The sequence below is a fragment of the Amblyomma maculatum genome, chromosome 3 (genome assembly GCF_055883805.1).
Source record: "Amblyomma maculatum isolate TAMU_Amacu chromosome 3, ASM5588380v1, whole genome shotgun sequence".
NCBI lineage: Eukaryota > Metazoa > Arthropoda > Arachnida > Ixodida > Ixodidae > Amblyomma > Amblyomma maculatum.
In genome coordinates, this window is record NC_139346.1 from 159605101 (window position 1) to 159618244 (window position 13144).

Sequence of the window (13144 nt, forward strand, 5' to 3'; positions counted from 1 at the left end):
CCCCATCCTCGCCTTGCACCGTCGAAGCCAACCGTACGCCGGGTCCATCTGCCGAAAGCCCGTGGAGATCGCCGCCCAGCTCTGCCCCAGCCCTTTTTGCTCAGACCGGACCAGCCGCTGTCATCAGCCTCGTCCCCAGCCAAGACCACAACACACGACGACCAGGAAGAGCCCAAAGCTAACCCTACCGACCCCACAACGAAGCGACCTTACGACCACTCAAGCGAAGACAGTACCCCCGCCCAAGCCGTTCGGCGTGTCCATAAGCCTTGGCCTTCGGCAAACGGTGAAGATTGGACTTGATGCTCCGGTGCAAGAATTCTTCCCATCTTCGGATTCATTTTGGTGTCCAACGTTTCATGTCCCAATCCTGTGTCTGTGTTCATCGTCGCGTCATGCATTGGATTTCTAGCAATCGATCGGGACGATCGCTCGGTGGCCCCGGGTAATGCTACGAAGATGACGAAGCGGGCAGTGGCGCGGGGCGGCGAAGCGCTCGCGCCAGGCCCGTTGGCCATTAAAGCATATTTCATCGTCATGTCATCACGTCGTTCTGTTTCTGTTGTGTCGCCGTGTTCCATCGCTCGTCATGCCATCACGTAACAATATTAATACGCATGTCGCACAGACTGTGGGGAGACGCTCCTTAATTTACTATAATTTACGTAGAGTATGTTTTATGTTGCGTTACCTCTTGAATATCAAAACCAATTGTCGGTGTGAGTTCCTTTATTTCCTTCATTATCCGATAATAACAGCTGGCCGTGGGCGTATAGATATGCTCGTGGCTTTTAATCATTGCTCAAAGGGGCCAAAGTGGTAGTAGTCGGTTCTGCAGTACGAATTATGGGGGTGAAGCTTTCCCCCGGTCGCTTCGTTACTGTTGTACGCTTCCTTTTCACACATTTTCCGTTCTTGCATATACCATTTAGTACAAGAAACCTCTGAAAGATAGAAAATAAAACAAATGCAGTGAGAGATTAGTAGTTTTGTATAATAGTTCAGTGCGACATTGCAACAATCAACAAAAAACGATAAAAAAATGTCGCAACGCAGCTGAAAATAGCAAGGTAAAGCGAACCTCTTGTCAGAGCGATCGGCTAAAGGTTAACTTTGGTACGCGGCCGAAAAACAAATTGCTATCGTGCAGCCCATATATTATCACTGAACTCGTCAAAGCTGCCGCCTGTGAGATGTTGCCACGTGACATACCACGTGACTCGCCTTTCGCTTGAAAACAAGCCGGAGCCGCTCGCCTAGCGTTTTGTCGCTGTGCCAGTCGGCCGCAACCTTTATCGTCGTCGGGACGACCTTATAGACGACGGGCTCAATCTGATCATCAAGTTGACGTTGCTATAGATGTGCTAAGTACTTAGCGAAAAGTAGGAAACGTAAATGTGGTAAGCTAGCAGCAGATACCAACGAAGAACAGTATATTTGCAGACGTAAAACCAAACAGAGAATGAACGATACTAAACGATGCTAAACAATGTACACATATGGTTTTTTATATGAATTTTACCGGCCTAGCAACACAGCATAACCAAACATAACAAAGCTTTCGCTCGTATAACCGGGCTTAGACGATCTAAGCCGCAGCCGTTTTTAACGTATGCGCACTTGGGATGTAGAGCATGGCACTGGCACAGGCTGTTACACAGGCTTAACAATCTCCAGCGAGAGCGTGGCACTGAAAATTCCTGGCCCAGTGAAAACTTATTTCGACAACATAAGTCGGTAATTTTATCTTCCTTCTGCAACGAAAGCTAAAAAAAAAAAAAAAGTTGCAAGGGAGGCTAACTTGCATACCTTGCATGGCGTTCCGTCAGGAAGATCCTCTCGTCGATACTTGGGAAAGAAAGCAATCCATTTCACTCGGCAGTACCTTTTACATGACATGAAAGGAATATGCTGAAAGATACATGAAAGCTCCTTTTAGTGTCATAAGGAATTAGCAAAAATTCGAAGAGTTATTTAGTACTGTGTTCTTCAAAGGGAAATGTTATAACACATAGAGTAGAAGCATCACCACTTCAATTAGTGACAGTGGCGAATGGCCATTACAAAAATGAAAGTGGCTGTTACTGCGAACGGGCGAACCGAGTATCGTTCAAGGTATTGTTCTGGTCGGCGAACCTACTGCTAGTGCATGATACGAGGCTGCCACAAAGCAATGATAGAGAAACCGTCTCTATATTTGTGCTACAATGGCAGCATTCCATTCCAGGCCAAAGACTGCAGGGTATTGCTGAAGGTGCACAGGGGTTTCAGTGATACAAAGCAGCCATTATGCGAAAGTGGCTGTTGTAACATGATAATGGTGTTTTCCTGCTTGTTTTTCCAAAGTGCTATGCGTCAATTATCCAAACTCTTTGCACTATTACTGTAGATTTTATCAAACACGACAACCGAAAAACTTTGCTTCTAAATTTTTGCACTGTAAGACAGAGTTGCATATCTGGTCAACATTACGTCAGACTACAGAAAAATGCCTTTTGTCGAGTGAATAATTTTACGCGAAGCGTACACACCCGCTTCGGTCGAAAAGAAGTTACTGTTGCCTTTGCCATAAATCAGGATTGAGAAAAACGTGTCGGAAAATGATGCACACGTGATTTAGATTGAACACTGTGAGGCAAACGTTCTTTGTTCAGCGTTGAGTTGGATGTCGTGGCATTTCTTTTTCGATTTATCATCCACCTGCACGTCAACTCTTAGGTTAGTTTGCGACAGTGATTCTTATCGGCGACATATGGGTTTTCAATCATATGCCGTCCACTGTAAGTGTAGGTATCCACCGAGAAATAAGATACATTGCGTCTTCCTTTGCATCAAAACTAAACCAACTGAAGGCGTTCAACACTTTGCCAATCACTGCGCCAGCCTCTCAATGCAAAAAAATAAAAAAAATCGCAGAATGAAATGGTGGTGTTAAAAGTGGTACACCATGGGTGTTGTCTTATGGCGCGCTCCTAATTTTGTGCAGTGCATATTGACACTCTTACATACACTGCCTGTGACAGGGTCACATCATGAGTGTGTTGTCGTATACAACGCAAGAGAGAAGCGGCGAATGCCGCTTAGAGGAGACCTTTCTGCCAATGAAGGGCTTCAATACGCCTTTTTCACAAGATGTGGGGCCTTCGGGGGGTAGCGAAAATTCGTCAGCTGCTGTTTGAAAACAGTTGTTGGGCATCTGACAGCCCGACGCCATCTATCGCATGCGCCTATCCCTACTTTGAACTGCGCATGTGAAGTGGGGGCAGGAGGAGGAGAGGCGCGCATGCGCAGGGCTGCCTTGGGAAATAAGCGAATTTGTTGTGGTAACGTCGCTGTAATCGGCCTAAAATATAGCTAATCGCCTTGCACCTGAAAGAATGCCTGGTGCCACTATAGAGACTGCAAGGGAGTCGAGAATAACATGATTTAATTAATTCATTTATTTTACCCTCAGGGCTTTTGCATTGCAGAGGGGGCGGAGGCAGTGAAACAAAACAAAGACAAGTACAAGAGGAAATGTGGTACAATGCAATGCTGTAAAAAAAAATAGCTTTACACGAAACTCAATATAAAAGAAATACGGCTCTGCAGAAGTTAATGACTGTCGACTGCGCCCCTGTCTCGAGAGCTTCATTTGAGAAGCGTTGGATCACTGCCTTGTCGTGGCGGAGGGGCTTGCGAAACTCGATGAAGTCGTGAGCTCTGCTGTGTAGGGCCACCCAAGATAGACAGGTCACGGCAGAGAGTTCTGACAAAATGTGATTCACTGGAGAAGGTAATGGCAACCCACTCCAGTATTTCCTGCCAAGAAAACCCTATGGCTAGTCACAATACCATTATCGATATGGCGCCGGAAGATGAGCCCCCCAGGTTGGAAGGCGTCCCACATGTTACTGGGGATGAACAAAGGGCGATTCCTAGTAGCTCCAGGACGAATGAAGCGGCTGGGCTAAAGCCAAAAGGACGCTCAGTTGTGGATGTGTCGGGAAGCGACCGGAAAGTCCGATGTTGCAAGGAGATATATCACATAGCAACATGGAATGTAAGATCTATGACGCAAGGTAAACTGGATATCGTCAAGCGAGAAATGGACAGATTGAACATTGATATCTTGGGTATCAGCGAGCTCAAGTGGACCGGAATGGGAGAATTTAACTCCGGCGACCATTATGTCTTTTATTGTCGGCACGAATCCAAGAGAAGGAATGGGGTCGCTCTCATAGTAAACAGAAGAATGGGCAAAGCAGTGCTAGGGTACAACCCCAAAAACGACCGAATGATTTCACTTCGGATCCAAGGTCACCCTTTCAACATAACAGTTATCCAAGTCTATGCACCGACCACTGCTGCTGAAGAAGCTGACGTTGAGAGATTTTATGCGGACCTACAATGCCTTTTAGACCGCACCCCATCATCAGACGTCGTTTTTCTCATAGGAGACTGGAATGCTAAGGTCGGGAGTGAAGTAATATCCGGAATTACAGGCAAGTTCGGTCTTGGTGAGCCAAATGAAGCTGGGCAGAGGCTAGTAGAGTTCTGTCAAGAAAACAACCTGACCATAGCGAATACTCATTTTCAACAGCACAAGAGGCGCCTGTACACATGGATTTCACCGGATGGTCTGTACAGGAATCAGATCGATTATATTATTTGCCGGCAGAGATGGAGAAGCGCTATACAAGCAGTAAAAACAAGGCCTGGGGCCGATTGTGGCACCGATCATCAGCTTCTTGTTGCCAAAATTAAGCTTCGATTGAGGAAAACGCAGAAAACTAGAAGGCCTTTCAGGTATGATCTGGATCAGATTCCATTAGAATATGCTGTGGAAGTGAGGAATCGATTTCAAGAATTATATCTAGAAGACAAAGAGCCCGAAGAGATGTGGACTGATGTTCGTGATATAATACAAGAAGTTGCTACTAAGGTAGTTCCAAAGCAAAAGAAATGCAAAAAAGCAAACTGGTTATCTGAGGAGGCTTTGCAAATAGCTGAGGAAAGGAGGATGGCAAAAGGTATGGGGGAAAGAGAAAGATACAAGGTTCTCAATGCGGATTTTCAGAAAATAGCAAGGAGAGATAAGAATGCCTTCCTGAACATACAGTGTCAAGCAGTTGAGGACGACAGCCGATTAAGGAACACAAGAGCTCTGTATAAGACAATCAAAGATATCAAAGGAAGCTTCTGTGCCAAGCTGGGCGTGATAAAGGACAAACGAGGCAAGGACCTCACTGAAGCCTCAGAGATAAAGAAGAGGTGGCAGGAATACACAGAAGAACTGTACAAGAAGGACCCGGATGTGCAAACCCAACATAGGACGGTTGTGATTACTGATCTCGAGCCGGGCAGCCTGAAGAGTGAAGTTGAATGGGCTTAGCCAGCCTTGCTAAGAACAAAGCTAGCGGAATTGATGGTATTCCAGCTGAGTTGCTTCAAAACCTCAACCACGACGCTGTTAACACACTGCATACATTATGTCAAAAGATTTGGACAACCCTGCAGTGGCCACAGGACTGGAGGAGGTCAGTTTACATCCCCATTCCAAAGAAAGGCAGTGCCAAAGATTGTTCCAACTACCGCACGATCGCGCTTATTTCGCATGCTAGCAAGGTGATGTTAAAAATCCTGCAAGGTAGGCTGCAGCAGTATGTGGATCGGGAGCTTCCGGACGTGCAAGCTGGGTTTCGCAAGGGCAGAGGAACTAGAGACCAAATTGCCAACCTTCGCTGGATCATGGAAAAAGCAAGAGAGTTCCAGAAACCCATTTACTTCTGCTTTATTGATTATGCGAAAGCGTTTGACTGCGTAGATCACAGCACATTGTGGCAAGCTCTCCAAGAGATGGGAGTTCCAATTCACCTCATCTGTCTCCTCAGGAACCTTTATGAAGGGCAAGAGGCCACAGTCAGAGCTGGGCATGGTCTTACTGATTGGTTTCCGATTGAGAAAGGGGTGAGGCAAGGCTGCATACTGTCGCCCTGCCTATTTAACCTATATGCAGAGTGCATCATGAGAAAGGCCGGTCTGGACGAGTCTTCAGCTGGAGTGAAGATTGCTGGAAAACGTATCAACAACCTTAGATATGCGGATGATACCACTTTAATGGCAGAAAGTGAAGTGGAACTCAAGAGACTTCTGATGCGCGTACAAGAAGAGAGTGAGAAGTTTGGGCTTAAACTGAATATTAAAAAGACGAAGATCATGGCGTCTTGCCCTATCAAGTCCTGGAGCATCAATGGACAAGAAGTGGAAGCTGTGACAGATTTTCTGTTCTTGGGCGCCAAGATTACCTCGGAAGGAGACTGCAGCCATGAAATTAGGAGACGCCTGCTTCTGGGAAAGAGAGCAATGGTTAGCCTTGACCGCCTAGTAAAGAGCAGAGACATTAGTCTGCCAACCAAGATCCGTATAACCCGTGCTATGGTCTTTCCAGTTGTGATGTATGGATGCGAGAGTTGGACTGTGAAAAAGGCTGACCGCCGAAGAATTGACGCGTTTGAATTGTGGTGCTGGCGAAGACTCTTAAGAGTTCCTTGGACTGCCAGAAGATCAAATCAGTCGATATTGTCGACCATAAACCCTTAGTGCTCATTGGAGGGTCAAATTCTAAAGTTAAAGCTCAGCTACTTTGGTCATCTGATGAGAAGAGAGGAGTCGCTGGAGAAAGATTTGATGTTGGGAAAGGTTGAGGGTCGCCGGAGAAGGGGTATGCAGCGAACGCGATGGTTAGATGGCATTCTCGAGGCATTGCAGATGAAGCTATGTGATGTTAAGAAGATAGTGAGAGACCGGAAAGCGTGGCGTGACATGGTCCATAGGGTCACGAAGAGTCGGACACGACTGAACGCCTGAACTGGCCGCCTCATTCTTGATTTGTATTCGACTACAGTAACGTCTGTTTGGCCTGTACTCGGGCAGTATCACATATTAAAAAAATATATATAATGGAATAGTAAACTAAGGATAAAGAACATAGCAAAGAAAAAAAATTCAGGCACTTTTGTATGCTTGCCCGTAACGTGGCCTTGTTTATCCTCAACATTGTACTAAATCAATCCCCTGAGCACGATTCCAGTAATTGTTCAGTGTTTTTTGTTTCGTTTTGGATACTTGTAATAGTCTACTCTTCATTGCGCATATCTTTTTTATATAACAATACATAGGTCAAATGAATAATGTATAGGACATTGTTGTCGTGGTTATATAAGGGGACTGCTTTGACACGCATGCAAACACTTTCATTAGCGTGCGGTTCCAGTTCACCTATCCGCCGGGCTCATAATCTGACTTTGTCATACATGTAAGCGAAATACAGGGCTCACCAGTTCTCCTCTACATTCACGTTTTAGTTCGAATGAAGTCGTTTCTTCAGGGGTTACTCCGGTGCTGTTTCGGGTACTTGCGCCATAGACGAAAGCTGAAGCGAGAGAAAAAAGAACGATATAAGAAAGCGTAAATATGAAATCTGTCCGGAGGCATTTGAGGCGTAGAACTGTGCCAGTTCTTGGCCAGTTTAAAACTTAGAATTACGGTTTGTTATTATAGCCTTGGTGCTTTCGCAAAGCAATATGTATATATGCAAGAATTCAAGGTTGAACCATATATATATATATATATATATATATATATAAAGCAAATAATTAATGCATGACAAAAGCTTAGTGCGCAAGCAGCAAAGCTCCAAAGTTGCAACTTTTTGAAAGGGCAAAAATGGCGTTTACTACTCTAGTTATATACGAGTTCTTTTTTTCTTTTTTTTGCCGTTAATATTACGGTGTACCTTGCAAAACTAAGTTTCATTGCATTCTGTTGAGACATTTCCCATCACAATAAAAATATCCTTTAAAATAAAAAAAATGGCCATAAAACCTCGATTACCGTTCTTATCTGAACGCAGCCACTATACATTTATAGATCACCATTCTGGACATACGAATATACATACATTGGACGTGTCGGAACAGTCTACCTATCGAGGTGTATGCTGAAGCATGGTTCATATAATTATATTAGCAAGGGTGTGTAAACGAAAGACTGCGGCTACACGTGGATATATTTTGTCTCTTTTCTTATTTTTGCACACAGTTTGCGCATTCAATTTCTGGTCGAAATCAAAGAATATGAATGTATACTTAGAACCTTATGATTCGAGAAAATTGCAAATTAGAAGATTTGAAGCATGAAAGGTGGACAACTAGGCTAAATTTAATTTCAAGGTATAATTGAAAGTACGAAATACTAACGAAGCGTTTTGATCAAATTATCATTAAAGTAGTTGTGCCCATATTCTGGGACTTCATGTTGGGCGCCAGCACATGCCCTGGTCGATTATTGTTAACTTCGCCACAGCTTTATATAATGCAACACACAGCAAGCTGCTATAAGCAAAGGAGGAACATACAGAAATGGCCGATGCACTTTCCTTTTACTGCGATGCATAAAAAAGGGCTTTTATAAGCTTGATCATTTAATTTCTTCCTGCCTGCTATTTCTTCACTGTAGCGGGCCAGCCTGTGCTTTGAAACTGTCACACACGTCAAAGGCGCTCTGCGAAAGAACTTTCATGACGTGCAGTAATCAGTGCCAACTGTTCTCGCTCTGTTTTATGTCAGACACCCCTTGCCTCATCGTTGCAGGCCGGAGATGTGTCAAATAGAGAAAACGGTGTTCCATGGGCCGCTGACGCAATCGTTAAGCGCCAGGCACCTGACTCAGATTTTGCGTACTACTACAAAACAGCGGCACGTAAGCAAATGATGTTGCATTATGAATATTGCTTAGTAATAAATTCGCTTCTGAGAACCAAATAAAATGGAAATGTTGAAACACTGACTTCGTATAAATAAGCCATGTGCTCTCGTCTATGACGACAATAACAGAAAGACCCCTCAGCTGAGCTCGTATACGTTGCTACTTTTGGAAACCGTGAGCAAGATGGTGCGATGGAATTCTACTTAGCACTTAATTCTCACACCAACAGTAAAATAAGATTTCTTTTTGTGTGTGTAAAGAGCGCATACTTTGGAGCCATCATTCTGAATAGAAAGTTATCGCTGTAAGCTTAAGGACAATGTGGATTTTAACCACGTTGGACATGTACTGATCAAAATCTCGAGGCTGCAAAAGCTGTTTCTTTGTGGCTATGTGAATAGATGCAACTTTAATCATGGAATTGCAGAAAGTAAGCACCCTTTAGGGCGTTTTAACTACTCTATAACTTACGCTCTTAAGTTTCCTCATCCCAGATAGGGTGTAAGAATGAGTAAAATACCTTTACTACAGTGAACTAAAATAGTTCAGCGTACCTTTACTATGCGTATTCCATTCACATTTGCACCATTTACCACTTGGATGACTTAACGCATTAATACTCTTCACGAATTGCGTCGAAATAATCGGTGGTATGAAGGGCTCAATCTTCCTATTCGCGCGTACTCCTAAAGAAGGGCCTTAGATTGGAAAAAAATATGACAGCTATTCGTCACAGCCTGCGCCAGATGTATAACAACCGCGGTTATCATGATCATAATCTCAAGTTCATTTCATTACCTAGCGCCCACAAGTACTTGCGGTACGTAACAAATATTTTTCTATGCTAGGGGGACTTATTTGTTTGTATTTTTGACGTCCGTGTGCGTCTGTGTGCTGTGCAATGTGAGTGCACGTTAAAGGTCCTCAGGTGTTCGAAATTACTCCGTAGCCCTCTACTACAGCACCTCTTTCTCTCTTTCTGATTTTATTCCCACTTGCCTCCCTTTCCTTTCGTCGCGGTTCAGGTGTCCACGGAAAAACTGGCAGATACTGCGCATTTACTTTCCTGTGAGCCAAAAGGCAAAAAGTGCTAACTTAGAGTGACCTGCATATTATACATGGCAAAATTACTTTTGAAAAGGAATTAAATTACATTACTAATTACTTTGCTGAAAATCTCAAAAAGTAATTAAATTACATTACAATTACTTCTACTGAGTAATTAAATTACTTTTAAATTACTTTCTAGTTTCCATCCATGCAAAAACTAAGTAAAGCTAGTAAACAAAACAACAACTTGTTCTCCAGACGCGAAGCACACACAATCTTTCGTCTTCCCGCCATATTCCGTCCCAGAGAGCTATTCCTTCTCTCTCCTACAGTACGTGCCATTACAAAAACAAGACTACCGCAAAAAAAAAAATTAATAATAATAAACGCGGTTAAACGGTCCTGAAATGACCGGCGAACCCAGCGTCTTGCTGGCCCGGAGCTGTCTCCGCCATTTGAAGGGCCCGAAGAAGCTAGCATATTTATTGCTTCCGCAGTCCAAAGAATCGATGTCGGCACATTTGTGCTCACTGCTCAGTAATGCTCAAGCCCCGGTGCCTCACGTCATGGACCCTTCTGCCTATCTCCCCCAACCCCAATCCTTCTTCGCCCCGTGGTGTTGAGTGTAACCAGGCACCACTGGTGCCCTAGCCGACGCAACAGGGAGTGGCGCTACGCCGCGCTCCAAACTAGTTTTTAGCTCCAGCCTTCTTGCACCATCTCTCCCTTCAGCATTCCCTTGACGCCTTGTATCCTGCTGCTTGGAGAATGGTTGAGGTCTCAGACGCACTGTTCTGCTCAACTCTGTCCCCCTTTGCCGATCCGTTACGCTGGCTTCTCTTACCGCACGCCGTTCCTGCTTTCGCGGCACTCTACTTCGTCATCTATTGAAGGAGAGTAGTGGCGCATTTTAGTAAAGTAATTTTAGTAAGTAATTTCGTAAGGAATTAATTACTTTTGCTGCGAAATTACTGCCAAAAAGTAATTCATTACATTACTAAATTACCAACCCGAAAAAAGAATTCATTACACTACAAATTACCGAGAAAAGTAATTAAATTACAATAATTCCATTAATTCAGTTACTGCCATGTATGCTGCATATATCTTAAACTAACTCAGGACATCTCTGTCTGAGGCGACAGAATCCAAGAGGAAAGCATAATACATATTAGGGCCAAAACAGCAGCCCATTTGTGTACCACATTTAGACTAGCCGTGATTGAAGCCGGGGGTACTTTCATACTGGTATACGTTAATTTGCCTGTTTAACGAATTGAGATAGTACAGAAGGTAGCCGCCGCTCCATACATCAGGCTATCCATATTTTGTTCGGAATCTTGCATAAGGCATATTTTATGAACTCGTATACATATATTTCTTGCAGGAACCGGAGAAGGCTCCTGCCCTTATTTTTGCCCATCAGACATTCAGAGAACTCCTTTTCTCTTCTCGCCATTAGTCCCACCTCCAGTAGAATGTGTGTCCTTGAATTCTTAGTTCTTGCACAAGTATATACTAGGTGGCAAACTTCCACCTCTGCCAGCCGGTGTGGAACATTTCGGACAGGTGGTGAATACTATGCTCTCTTGAGAACCCCATCGATACGTGACCGACAGTGTAAGGGTTGCCTCAGCCCGTATGAGAGAGAGAAAGAGAATGTGCGCGATGGAATGAGGGCACGTGTATGTTTCCTCAAATAGTGGGGGTGCATTAGTTTTGGAAACTTGGTATGCAAAGGTTGTCAGCTTTTCGCAGCTCAGTGTTATTACACTGTAAACACAAATTACCCTGCGTTGGAGTAAAAAGGGGGCAGCGCATGTTCTGTATCGCACTCCCTATCAGAGTAACGATATTCTCTCCAAACACTGATGTAGATTTTCACCACTAAATGTACAGAATGCTCTCTATTGATAACAGAGGCATAGTCCCTCTTGAAACGATATTTATTATTAGAAATGACATGAGGCTTTTAACAGCCGCACTGGGCGTTTTCAAGTTAGCAATTAGAAGAGATTAAGATCGGTTAAGATATTCGTAATTGCCAGTGTTTCGCACGTTTTGAAGCGAAAATAAGCTATGTATTCTGATATTCTGCATTTCTATCGGTGAAAATCTACCCCGGAGCTTCAAGAGAACGTCACGACCTAACAACTCAGTACACTGTAGGACATGAGGCCCCCTTTCCACTCCTTATGAACATATTCGTGTTTGGAGTGTAGCATTGCCTTGTGTGCACTGTATCTGAGTGCGTGTATTTATTTTCTTATTGAGTTCTTAGGTCTCCTATGTTACGCATAGTGCCTTTTTCAACCTTTCAGTTGTTTAATTGCGTCTAAGGAGTCTGTAAATTGTGAGCTTCTGTTATAGACTATTTTATTTATCGCATCCCTAAAATCTCGTTTGGCATAAGGTTCCATCACAAGTGGGTCCAGGTGTTCAGCTACGTAGCCATTATGTACGTTTAGCTCTCTGTTTGTCGGTCTAGTAGCTCCTGTTCGACCACTTTTTATTTAATCGACATGTCCGTATATGCGAAGCATGTATGTACCTGTGATACGTCAGCCATAGGCCTTGTTCTTCGTGATAGTCGTGAAATCCCATGGAGAGGGAATCAGTTATTCGGAGTTGACACTGTCACAGCATTGTACAAGGATACTATGGACCTAACGTACTTTCTCTTCAGATTTCTTCTCGATTTTCATCGTTTAGTTAATTCAGTCAACGTGTTCAGATGTGCGAATTCCTGGAGAACAGGGATAGGGGTAAGTTTTGACAATGCCGTAATCGTGAGTATTGCGTTTTGATTTATTATTTACACTCTGCCCATTGTCGCCTCGTCATTCTTTGGAACTTGGCCTGGCACAGTATCCGGGGCTGCAGTACCGATGATGCAAGACGTCTCGCCATATACTTTCGGGTTACTTCTCGCCTGGACGAAATGCGCTTTGTCAAGCTTAAGGAAGGCGCTGCTACGCTTACCATCCTGTGGAGCCATTCTTTTTCTTTGCCAGATTAAAACTAGCCAAGCCAAATACTCTCAAGTCGTCCACTTCTTGCACAGCCTAATTTCCAATCTTTAGCATGAATCTTTTTGTTCAATTGTTTTCCTCTACTCTTGTTGACAACATGAATATAGGTATAGCTGGACTTCTGGTGTGAAAGATACAGAACTGCTTCATGAACACACTCATCTACTGTATTTACGGTTTATTGAAGATAGATATTCCATGTCTCAATGTGTTTATAAGCAGACCAAATCGTGACATCATTGAATAAATAATGAACTGCATCTCTGGTATTCCAGCTAATTTTCAGTGCGATATTAAATAGGAAACGTGCTAAA

The 13144-nt window shown here is 43.8% G+C and overlaps 1 protein-coding gene across 1 annotated transcript in view; it reads right to left on the reverse strand.

The window, feature by feature from the left end:
- Positions 1 to 711: 711 nt before the first annotated feature.
- The window catches only part of LOC146196639 (uncharacterized), a 29115-nt gene continuing 16682 nt past the window's right edge, over positions 712 to 13144 (reverse strand). The window contains exons 2-4 of the mRNA XM_084596381.1: positions 7320 to 7414; positions 1810 to 1911; positions 712 to 944 (exon numbers count right to left, since the gene is read on the reverse strand). Of these exons, the coding sequence (XP_084452507.1) occupies positions 792 to 944; positions 1810 to 1911; positions 7320 to 7414 (350 nt within the window). The 3' untranslated portion in view covers positions 712 to 791. The remainder of the gene's footprint in view (positions 945 to 1809; positions 1912 to 7319; positions 7415 to 13144) is intronic.